The sequence below is a fragment of the Dama dama genome, chromosome 21 (genome assembly GCF_033118175.1).
Source record: "Dama dama isolate Ldn47 chromosome 21, ASM3311817v1, whole genome shotgun sequence".
NCBI classification, from domain to species: Eukaryota; Metazoa; Chordata; class Mammalia; order Artiodactyla; family Cervidae; genus Dama; species Dama dama.
In genome coordinates, this window is record NC_083701.1 from 42,169,436 (window position 1) to 42,181,783 (window position 12,348).

At 39.5% G+C, this 12,348-nt stretch overlaps 1 protein-coding gene across 1 annotated transcript in view; it reads left to right on the forward strand.

The window, feature by feature from the left end:
* The window catches only part of STMN2 (stathmin 2), a 56,100-nt gene that overhangs the window by 21,547 nt on the left and 22,205 nt on the right, over positions 1-12,348 (forward strand). The window contains exon 2 of the mRNA XM_061123542.1: positions 7,654-7,749. Coding sequence (XP_060979525.1) covers positions 7,654-7,749 — 96 coding nt within the window. The remainder of the gene's footprint in view (positions 1-7,653; positions 7,750-12,348) is intronic.

Consider the following 12,348-nt stretch of genomic DNA (forward strand, 5'->3'; position numbering starts at 1 on the left):
ATACTATATAAACGATATTCCCAGAGCATTCTATAGCTAGCTTTCATGTGTTAATAGAAAGTCTAATACATATCACTTTTTTTTACACTCAGCATTAGCCAAAACTGAGGAGTCAAATAAAATTTTTCTCGGAATGAGTAAGCAAATGATATTTTTGTGATACTGCTGATTCCAAGTCAAATAACAAAGTGAGTATGAAAAGTCATATTGATGGCCACTTCCACACAAGCCAGGTGAAATACAAAACTGAACGTTTTTTAAAAACTTGTTTTTAATTATTTGGACCTTTCAAAAACAATGCAGTATATTGTCACGAATAATATACATCGTTTTCTTGTTGATACACAATATGTATAAAATTAAGATGTATTTGAAAGTTTAAGCAAAGGGTTAGAGTCTGATATATATTTAGAAGAATGGGAGAAACAATTTTACATATATGTAATTTAAGTGTTATGTGTTCCCAACCCAGGGATTGAACCCAGGTCTCCTGCATTGCAGGCAGATTCTTTACCATCTGCTTCCCTGGTGGCTCAGATGGTAAAGAATCTCCCTGCAATGCAGGAGACCCAGGTTTGATCCCTGGGTCAGGAAGATCCCCTGGAGAAGGAAATGGCAACCATTCCAGCATTCTTGCCTGGGAAATCCCATGGACAGAAGAGTCAGCAGGCTACAGTCCATGGGGTCAGAAAGAGTCAGACATGACTGAAGCGACTTAGCATACACATTGCTATTATTCAGAGTTCATTGTAGCCACTTGGAAAAAATGGAAAAACTATGTGTTCATACACCATTAGGTTAAGTGGATATTGCTATAAAATCATTATACATCATGTGGGTTGAATTTTAAATGAATTTACTAGAGAAATACACTTACTTGAAAACATTAATAGTTAATAGCAAATGCAGCCAACAATGAAAACTATTATATGGAATTACCTGCCTCCGCCCACATCCTTACAAGCATGCACACTCTGTTTGGTGTTGAGTATAGTGAAAAGATTAATATATGCTGACTTCCAAAAACCAATGAAGGAAATGATTGTCAATTCAAAGGATGAAATTTCAATAGTGAAATCTTAATAACATGTTTCTAATAGCATTTGCACTTGCTTGGGATTTGTTTTATTGGTAATAAAAAAGTTTACCCAAATTATATATATTTCAGTACTTCAACCCATGGTCTGTTTTCTGCAAAGCCAACTTATCTTACTGGACTCAGTTTTAGCAACACTTTCTCTGGAAAGCTTCCCTTGGCTACCCAGCCATGAGGCTCTCTCACCCTCTTCCATCTACCCTTGACTCCAAATTTCTATCAATTCACCTTTCATAAAATCCCTTGCATCTTCTCTTTCCTTTTCCTCTGCATTCAGTTCAGTTCAGTTCCTCTGCATTACCATTTCCCAAAGTCACACTGCATTCTCTACTGAACTTTATTCAGTTGTTTCTTAACTTTATTCAGTCTCCTGGTGTCTTTCCTGAATAAAATGGCCAAATAGATCTAAGAAGAGCCTTTTATCAGGTAATTCCACTTTCAAAATGTTCAACGGCTACCTATTGCTAGGATGACTTGTAACAGACAAATTTTCCAACCATGAAAGAGGATGTCATTAATGGGTTTAAACCAGGGTGATACAGGCAAACCAGAACTTACCGAAAATCAAACCAATGCCAACTCTGTGCTTCTCAAACTTTCTCACATAAATATTCCTAAAGTAAAAGTGAAGTCGCTTAGTCATGTCCAACTCTATGCGACCCCATGGACAGTAGCCTGCACCAGGCTCCTCCGTCCATGGAATTTTCTCGGCAAGAGTACTGGAGTGGGTTACAATTTCCTTCTCCAGGGAATCTTCCCAACCCAGGCATCAACCCAGATCTCCTGCATTGTAGACAGACTTGTTTCTTAACTTTATTCACTGTGTCTCCTTGTGTCTTTCCTCAATAAAATGGCCAAATCGATCTAAGGAGAGCTTTACCGTCTGAGCCACAAGGGAAGTAGATATTCCTAAGGGTGGGGTCAAACTCTCATGTTCAAATTTCTTTTACATTTACACATTTAAAATTCTTAAAATACTAACATTTTAGTATATATTCATGTTTGTTTTAATATAAACATAATGGTTTAAGTCACAACCATCCTTTTACATGAGCAAAAATTCAAAACATCTTACTGAAAATCCTGGCATACAGCTGACCTCAAAGAAGACTTCCTATCAGGGCATAGCTTCTAACACCCCTTTGTGGCAGAGTCTTTGAGATGCCATTCACAAAGATTAGGAAGTGAAAGATGCTCCCTGGAATGAGCTGAGTCATTCATCCTTAAGTGAACTCACTGTTCCACCCATAAAAGTTTTCCATACGGTCTCTTTAGAAGACCATTTCCATGTCAACAATAATAAATTTGGCTTCTCTCTTCTTTGCTTCCCTCTCCTCTACTCAGGCTTACAGTTACAGTCCACTTGGCTCTGGCCGCCATATATTGGATTGGTCAAAAAGTTCATTTGGGAACTTGTTATAAAAAAACATAAATCAGCTTTTTGGTGAACCCAATAAAATACAAGATAATCAGTTAAAGTTGAATTTCAGAAAAGCATAGAATGGCTTTCAGTATGTCCCATGCAATATTTGGATTAAAACTTAACTAGATGTTGGTATTTTTATTTGCTTTAAATCCGGCAACTCTAACTATAAAGTCATTCCTGACCACCCTCTCCACAAACCCAGGACTTGGAGGTTCTTTTGAATTTCTAGTACGATTCATCTGTGCCTCTATTTGACACTTACCTTATTTTGCATGTGTCTGTATCACTTTTTAGCTTCCCTGGTGGCTCACATGTTAAAGAATCTGCCTGCAATGAAGGAGACCAGGGTTCGATCCCTGGGTTGGGAAGATCCTCTGGAAAAGGGAATGGCAACCCACTCCAGTATTCCTGTCTAGAGAATTCCGTGGACAGAGGAGCCTGGTGGGCTACAGTCCATGGGGTCGCAAAGAGTCAGATATGACTGAGCAACTAACACATTCAGTTTCACACTATCACTTTTTACATCTGTATACTTCACTTCCCTGACTTGAAAGCTCCTTAAGAATGAGGACACATTTATTATATCTCTTTGTAATTTCATAATGCCTCACAGAAACTGTTGACCATGGATACTGACCATAAACACTTTTTAATTGAGAGATATTCAAAATCAATGAACAAAATAACCAACAATGATTCACAAAGCAACTGCCTTCTGTTCCATTCAGGACTATGCTGTAAATTAGTTTATAAATGAGTAAGATGCAACATTTGCCTTTAAAGAGCTTAATTTAGTAAACAAAAAGTACACATCAAAAGTAGTAATGAAGGAGTCTTGTTCAGTTGCTAAGTCATCTCTGACTCTTTGCAACCCCATGGACTATAGCCCACCAGGTTCCTCTGTCCAAGGGATTCTCCAGGCAAAGATACTGGAATGGGTTGCCATTTCCTCCCTGAGGGGATCTCTCTGACCCAGGGATCAAACCCAGTGTCTTTTATGTCTCCTGCATTGGTAGGCAGGTTATTTACCACTAGCACCACCTGGAAAGCCCAGAGTTTGCTCTAATTATGTCCACTGAGTCAGAGATGCTATCTTTATCTCATTCTCTACCACCCCATTCTCCTGCCTTCAATCTTTCCCAGCATCAGGGTCTTTTCCAATGAGTCGGCTTTTTGCATCAGGTGGCCAAAGTACTGGAGCTTCAGCTTCAGCATCAGTCCTTCCAGTGAAGGAGCCTAAGCAGTATATAATCAAGTAAACAATATAATAAAGATTAGGTATTACAGCCTACTAAGGACAATAGGAGATCAACGTGGATAGCAGCCCTAAGAGAGGGAAACAGTGAGGAGCAGGGATCTGAAATGAGATTCAGATCTTGGGAAGGATGTAGATGAGAGGAGAGGATTAGAAAGGGAAGTGTCACCTGGGGGAAAGTGGGTAATGGAGCCAGGGAGGAAGAGACCCTTCTTCACAGTCTGCCTTTGCTACTTGGCAACCATCAGAATTTGCTTGGGCTGTGGTTTCAACTGGCTTTAAGGGGTTCCCTAGGATTCAGAGTGGAGAAGACAATGGCACCCCACTCCAGTACTCATGCCTGGAAAATCCCATGGACAGAGAAATCTGGTAGGCTTCAGTCCATGAGGTCACAAAGAGTCGGACACGACTGAGCGACTTCACTTTCACTTTTCACTTTCATGCATTGGAGAAGGAAATGGCAACCCACTCCAGTGTTCCTGCCTGGAGAATCCAGGGACCTGGGAGCCTGGTGGGCTGCCGTCTATGGGGTCGCCCAGAGTTGAACATGACTGAAGCGACTTAGCAGCAGCAGCAGCAGCAGCAGGATTCAGAGCAACTATAGGAGTGAAACTCTATGCCATATCTACTGCTAGACAGTCAATCATGCCATATAGAGTCACAGGTCCTGATTTTTAGAAATAATCAAAGTGCACCGTCATGTGTAAAACAGATAGCTAGTGGGAACCTACTGTATACAGCAGGGAGCTCATCGGTGCTCTGTGATGACCTAGATGGGGGAGGGAGGGAGGACCAAAAGGGAGGGGATATCTGTATAGAGATAGCTGATTCACTTAATTTTACAGCAGAAACTAGCAACATTTTAAAGCTACTATACCCCAGTGAAAGAGAAGGATGCTAAGACAGAAATCACCCACAAACTGGGGCTGTCCCCAGACCACCTCAGAGAAGAAAGAACAAGTGTTTCTATCAGTCACAGTTATACAATACACATGGGCGCCAAATGTGTTGGTTCCTGACAACGTGTACACCCATATCAAGTACAATTAGAGCAGTGAGTGACCTTCCTGAAAATTAGTGAACTGCATTTCCAAGGAACTAAGGCCTGATGGTGAGGAGTATTTTCTTTTGCAGAAAATCTTTTTCTTTTACACCTTTAATCTGTTACCGCTGTAAGAAGGAAAGTTTTTTTTTTTTTAATTGAAGTATAGTTGATTTACAATATTGTGTTAGTTTCAGGTATACAACAATGTGATTCCATTATATTTTTTTCACATTATTTTCCATTATAATTTATTACAAGGTATTGAATATTGTTCCCTGTGCCATTCAGTAAAGCCTTGTTGCTTATCTATCTTAGGTGTAGTAGTTTGTACCTGTTAATCCCATACTTATAATTTACACCTGCCCCCAATTCCTTTCCACTTTGGTAACTGTAAGTTTGTTTTCTATGCCTGTGAGACTGTTTCTGTTTTGTATATAGATTTATTTGTATTATTTTTTAAGTTCCACATATAAGTGATATCATATAATATTTGTCTTTCTCTGACTTAGTTTGATACTCTCTAGGTCCATCTATGTTGCTGAAAATGGCAATATATCATTCTTTTTTATTATAATATATATTATCAGAATAATGTAATACATACATATATATAGAGAGATAGATATATATATAGTTGATGGGAACTTGGGTTGTTTCTATGCCTTGGCTATTATGAATAGTGCAGCTATGAACTTTGGGATGCATGTATCTTTCCAATTAGAGTTTTCATCTTTTCCAAATACATGCCCAGGAGAGGGATTGCTGGATCATATGGTAGTTCTTTTTTTTTTTTTTTTTAAGGAAACTCCATACATACTGTTTTCCACAGTGGCTGCTCTAGTTTACATCCCCACCAACAATGTAGGAGGGTTCCCTTTCCTAGACAAAATATCTTTTACTTTGGTTTTGGATTGTCCTTCCTTAATAGGGTTGATATCTTTAATATATGCTTCTAATATGTGCTTAATTTTGCAAAGTATTTCAGATACCATATGGCATCCTCTTACTAAAAGACTTACAAGCTACAAAGCTTTGCTGTTTGGTTTTAATGAGCTCATGGAATTACACACATTGAACCTCAGAATGTTCTCATGTGATATTGTGATTCACACTGAACATCCATGTGAAGATTGGCTTGAACCTTTATAAGGGACATTATTTTATTTACTAAATAGACACATAAGACAAAGAAATATAGTTTCAGCCTTCTAAAATTCCAAAGGCATTCAATAAAATCTCTGAGAATGGGTATTAGCAGAGCTGTTTTGGTACAAGGCAAATTGTGTTGCTTATTTTAAAGAAATAAGCTAAATAGGGAGGGAGATTCTTTTAGAGAGGCTCAAGGTGTGTTAGGTTGGACCATATGCAATATGGCAATATTTGACCTTTGTATGCAGTTCACAGGGCTTCCCTGGTGACTCAGATGGTAAAGAATCACCTGCAGTGCAGGAGATCCAGGTTCAGTGTCTGGTTTGGGGAGATCCCCCGAAGAAGGGAATGGCTACCCACTCCAGTATTCTTGCCTGGACAATTTCACAAGCATGTCCAGCCCTCTTAACACACTAAAGCTCATCTTGAAAGTAGAGCTAGAAACCTCTTAGCAATTTTAAGACCTTGATTTACTACATTTTATCAAGACCCCAACATGGTCACTAATCATATATGACTTCAGCCTCTGGTCCATTTCATTTGCAAAATTGATGGTAAGGTAGGTGGACAGTTGACTAAATGATCCCTTAGAACCTTCCCAACCTAAATTTGTGTATCTCTAAAGCATCCAGATATTGAATCTATTTCCTTCTGGCTAACCACAGATGCACCTGGCAATAATGCCCAAACAATCTTCTGCGAGTTCTCACCTTCTCAAGGCACTCCTCTCCCATGGGATGCATAACCATCAGAAGACCCTGCCAAGAGGCACTAGGTCCCTGTGAGGTTCAATATGGTAGGACCTCACCATCTGTTTATACATTCTCATAAGTTAGTGAACAAAATCTCTCTATGATTCCTCTTTCATTTTCCTTAATTGATTATTCTTGAGAATTAATAATCAACAAAGGTTAGAGAATCCCACCTCCTTATCCCTGTCTGTTGTCTCAGTGATGGCCAACAGTGATAAGAGGCCCCCATGATCACCTAGGCAGGAGGCTTCTTGAGAGGAAAAGAGAAAAATGAAATAGGGGTTGGGAGGGATTAAGAAGGAAGGAGGTCCGAATCCCTGCAGCTGCTTGGCATCCGAACTGAGTGCGCAGAGAGGAAGGGAGATCCTTATCAGATCTCTGGTCCAGGTTTGTTGTTGTGTGGAAAGAGAGAGATAAATGAAACTGCACTTGGGGATGAAGCGAAGGCAGCACACTGGTCCCTGGAAGATGTATTTGCTTAACACTTGTCCTGATGAATTCTCTGCCTCTTCCCAAATGAATATGTGGCCATTCAGATTTAACAAAGCACACCTCCTGAAACTGACTTACATACAACAGACCTGTGCACACGTGTATAGAATGAACCTATCTGTCCATTTTGTCTGTTTCCGTTTCCTCCGTATCTTTCTTGTCTCTCCCTCCTACCTTGCTGGATCTCAATTCCTTCTACCTTCCTTTCTTTCTCTAGCTCCCTTCCCCTCACTTCTTACCTAACCTGCAGTAATTTGCATTTTATGTCCTCTGTAATAAGAAATATGCACCCCAGAGTTCTGTTTGCATCGAATTTGTGAAAGAGAGTCCCTGCCAACTTTAATTCTACAAGAGGCTATAACAATTATTCAGATGAAATGAAGCATTCAGAGGAAATTCAGGAAATGAGACATGCTAATCTTGAGCTGTTTGTTTCAGCCTACAAGGAAAAAATGAAGGAACTGTCCATGCTGTCCTTGATCTGCTCTTGCTTCTACCCGGAACCTCGCAACATCAACATCTATACTTACGATGGTGAGTGGCCTACAAAATGCCCCTGCTGGCTGGACCAGCTTAAAAAGCTTGGATGTGGTTGCTTCTCTCTCACAGCTCCTCATATAATGAAATCAATATTTTGTAGATATTGCTATTGACTTGCCGGGTCTCGCTAATGGGTCTTATTGATTGCTATTTGCTGAAAACAATATGAGTTTGATGCTAATAACAGCACATTCATGTCTTTTAAGAAAGATGGCTGAGCTGTCATTAGCCATCTTATCTAGCATATCAACATCCGCAATATGTTCAAAGCTTCTCTTTGCAAATAACATAATACACTAAGCTATAATTAGAGAAGATCACAGTTTGCAAGAAAATGCTTTATAGTTAGAAAACTCAGGAAGGAAAATCAGCCACCAACAGTTTATGCGTTAATGTAGTCTTTATAAGGGTTTCTCAGGTGGCACTAGTGCCAATGCACGAGACATAAGAGACGTGGGTTTGATTCCTGGGTTGGGAAGATCCCCTGGAGAAGGACATGGAAACTCACTCCAGTATTATTGCCTGGAGTATTATCGCTTCTCTGGCCATGGAAATCCCGTGGACAGAGGAGCCTTGTAGTCTACAGTCCATAACGTTGCAAAGAGTCAGACACGACAGAAACAACTTAGTACACACGGTCTTTATAAAATCCCCGTATTTTCTGTATGCATCTCAACAACCTAATACGTTCCAATAATAAAACTGACTTATGACTGAAGTCCAGATAAAAAGGATTTTAAATGAAAATCCTGAATGATTGGCATAGCTATGAACCTTATTTTGCAGTGAAAACCTTCTGGTTTGATTTATCCTGGTTCATTCTGCTTAGTTTGATGACCATCCTGGTGCTGCCATTGTCTGCCTGACCTTGGGCAGGTGACTCAGATTCTTTGAGCCTTATTTAACTCTAGTATCTTCCTACCAGTGTTTTTGTGGAGTTTAAATGGTTTAATGCAAGTTTGTGGCATTTAAATGGTTTCACATTTAGCGCTGAGCCTGTCCTCTTGTAAGCATTCAGAATGGTAGCTGTTATTATCAAGAATGCCATCTTCACTTGATGTGATGTATATGTGCTCAGTGCAGTCATGTCCCACTCTTTGCGACCCCATGGACCATAGCCCATCAGGCTCCTCTGTCCATGGGATTTCCCAGGCAAGAATACTGGAGTGGGCTGCCATTTCCTTCTCCAGGGGATCTTCCTGACCCAGGGATCAAACCCACGTCTCTTGCATCTCCTGCATTAGCAGACAAATTCTTTACCACTAGCACCACCTGGGAAACCCATCTTCACTTAATTCTGTCCATTTATCAAAATGTTTGGGGCTGTTATATGTGTAGTAAAAATGAGGGATGTTTAGCTACCTGTTTGGCTCATGACAATTTTTTCTTTTACATGTGTGTAAGGAAATACATTACAGGTAAGGCAAAGGGATCTATGGCAGTTAACTGCTTCTCTGCCTTTAAAATATTCCAGGACTCAAAGGAGTTTTTCTCCCAAATTGATTCTTTCGTGGCATAACCATCATGAATATGAATTAACTGTTTCACAAAGGAATGCCTTTCATGCAAATAAAGTTCAGTTTCCAACCAAAATTCTCATTAGAATGCAGGCCCATGCTTACTTTGTGTAAGTTCATGCAGTCAACAAATACACTGGACTGCTCTTCTGAGACACTAATGTGTCGCCATGTGTTGTCACTGAGGCTTCAATGATGACTATGCCTCAGGAAGGCACCAGTGACAAGTACAGCTAAGGCCTCTTCCAGGCACTCGTGGCCTTGGAGAGGAGAGTTACAACATGCAGACAGCCAATGAGTGGAGCACAGTGCGGTTAAGACAGAGGTTATACACCTTTACTGGTAGGACACAGAAGATAGTGATGGTGTCTGCCTTCTTAGGGACTGGAGAGGGGGAAATGAAAATCAGAAGTTGTGTATAAGCTGGGTCTTAGAAGTCAGAAAGACAATTTACCACAGCTCATGCACTATTTCCTTAAAGAATTGGTAGAGAATTTCAAATTCCCAAAGTCTTTAACCTTGTCTTGTGTTTCTGTACTGGATAATATTTATTGTAGACAACATTATAACAAGCATTTACTGGAGACCAACAATGATAATAAGAATTAATAATAATAATTGTTTACATTTATAAAGCCTGTGCTTTACATTTAGGATCCTTTATAAATCTTTTTGGAACAGGTTCACAATTTAATTTTTTTAACTGCTTGTATTGAAGTAACATACAAAAGGCTGCACATATTTAATGTATGTAATTTGATTAATTTGGACAAGTATCTTTTATCTTTTAATTTCACCATGGTCTTGTGAGAAAGGTGCTTTTCATCTGCACCTTTTAGATGAGGAAGTGGAAACTTGAAGAAGTGAATTCATCTTCCCGATATCACATGCTTACTGGTAAGAAGGGCTTACTACTAGTAGCAGTAGTGTTAGTCACTCAGTCTTGTCCAACTCTTTGCAATCCCACAGACTGTAGCCTGCCAGGCTCCTCTGTCCATGGGATTCTCTAAGCAAGAATACTGGAGTGGACTGCCATTCCTTTCTCCAGAGGATCTTCCCGACCCAGGGATTACTATATGGATGCAAATTCAGGCAGTTCTGATTTTGGAGTCTCTAACTCTATCCATTTAAAATCCCATCACTTTATCAAACAAAGTGATTTTTGTTTGCTACTGTTCTCTTGAAATCCTTTTCCATAAGTTTACATATTTTTTATAGAATTGTACTTAAAGTATAAGTACAAATTTGGATGCCTTCACAAAGATTTTGAATATTTTTATAGTTGTGAAAAAACCCACATCATTTTTATTATACTTATTGAATTGACTTTGTCTATACGAGCGCACTTCCCAGGTGGTGCTTGTGGTAAAGACATGCCTGCCAGTGCAGAAGATGCAGGAGATGCAGGTTCAATCCCTGGATCAGGAAGATCCGCTGGAGAAGGAAATGGCAACCCACTCCAGTAATTTTGCCTGGAGAGTCCCGTGGACAGAGGAGCCTGGTGGGCTACAGTCCACGGGGTCACAAAGAGATGATTCGCGACTGAGCACACACATATGATCTGTCAACATTCATAGATCTAAATAAGTTCAGTTCCTGTTCACCGGAGGTCGCTCTAGACCACAACCTCAAAATACACTAATCAGATTGCTAAAAGAATTTAAAGGAAGCTAATAGTCACATCAAGAGAAGTGATATTTCTTCTTTGCTCTGCTCTAGTTAGAACTTGCCTGGAAACCTGGCCAGCTTGGTTGCCACAATTTTCAAGGGACATTAATAAATTAGCAAGCCCTGTGAGGTTAGGGAGTGATGTAGCAGTAAGGATCTAAAAACAGTATCATTTTGGGGCACTGAGGATGTTTTAACCTGGGGAAAAAATTGAAATGGAAGATCATAACTAGTTTCAAATACTTGAAAGATGGTGATGCACAACAGAGACTAGCCTAAATTTGGGTGGGTTCAGAGGACAGAACAAGAAATAGGGGGCTGAAATGAGAGGGATGCAGTCTGGGGATGAAAATCAAAAACACTCATCTAAAAAAGAGAGAGTTGTCTAATGAGCTTTTAAAAATCAGTATATTTCCCTAAGCTGTGAGCTGTGTAATTGCATTAATGTCCTAGCAGATGCTAGCTGCCACTCTATTTTATAAATTATATTTTTATATTTTAAATCATATTTAAAACATTTAGACATTTATTTTCAGATTTTTTCCCTTTGAATTATTATGCATATTATGCAGTTATTGAATGTAAATATTGTTTAAAAGTACAGAGTGTATAAATTAGATAACCACCACAATGCCTCTTCCCCCACCAGCTCATATCTACAGCTGGGGAATGATGAAGGCATTCTAAGTAGCAGCAACGTACAGGCAAAGGCATTGCTGTGGGACTCTGCCTTACTGTCGTCATTAGACTGTAAGCACCTTTAGACAGGGGCTCCCATCAGTGTCCTCCCCAGGGCTGACATGATGCTGCTTGATGACTCAGATCAACAGACTCACTAGAAGGCAAAACCGGAACCAGTAGAAAACCCTGCACATTAGTCTTGAATGGGTTGAATATTGTGCTTGGCCAAAATGTTTGTTCTGGATTTTCAGTAACATCTTACAGAAAATCCCAAACAAACTTTTTGGCCAACCCAGTATTTCCAGCCATTCAGGGAGCTACATTGGCTGTAACCCAGCTCCTGTGATTCCCAACCATAGGATTAGGTGTGAGAACTGGAGGACTTTGCTATTTTCCTCATTAATTAGTATGCAAATGTTTCCAACTATGGTGATTTCCAAAAAAAATAAATAAACCTTAATCTGTGCTACTTGATTTTCACATGAGGCTCGTGTTTATTCAAGAGGAAAATAAAGCTGAATCTAAAATTGAGTCAGGCTAACTGTTTTCTGGGCATGCCTACCATGATTTAACTCCTTATGGACATTGTTGAATTTCCTAACACTGTAAATATTAATTCAGTTAAAATAGATCCATAAATATACTAAAGAAAGAGGTCTTATATGTTCAAAACAAGGTAGAGCAAATGGTCACATGTAGCATTTTATTCATCTTCATCAGAATAACA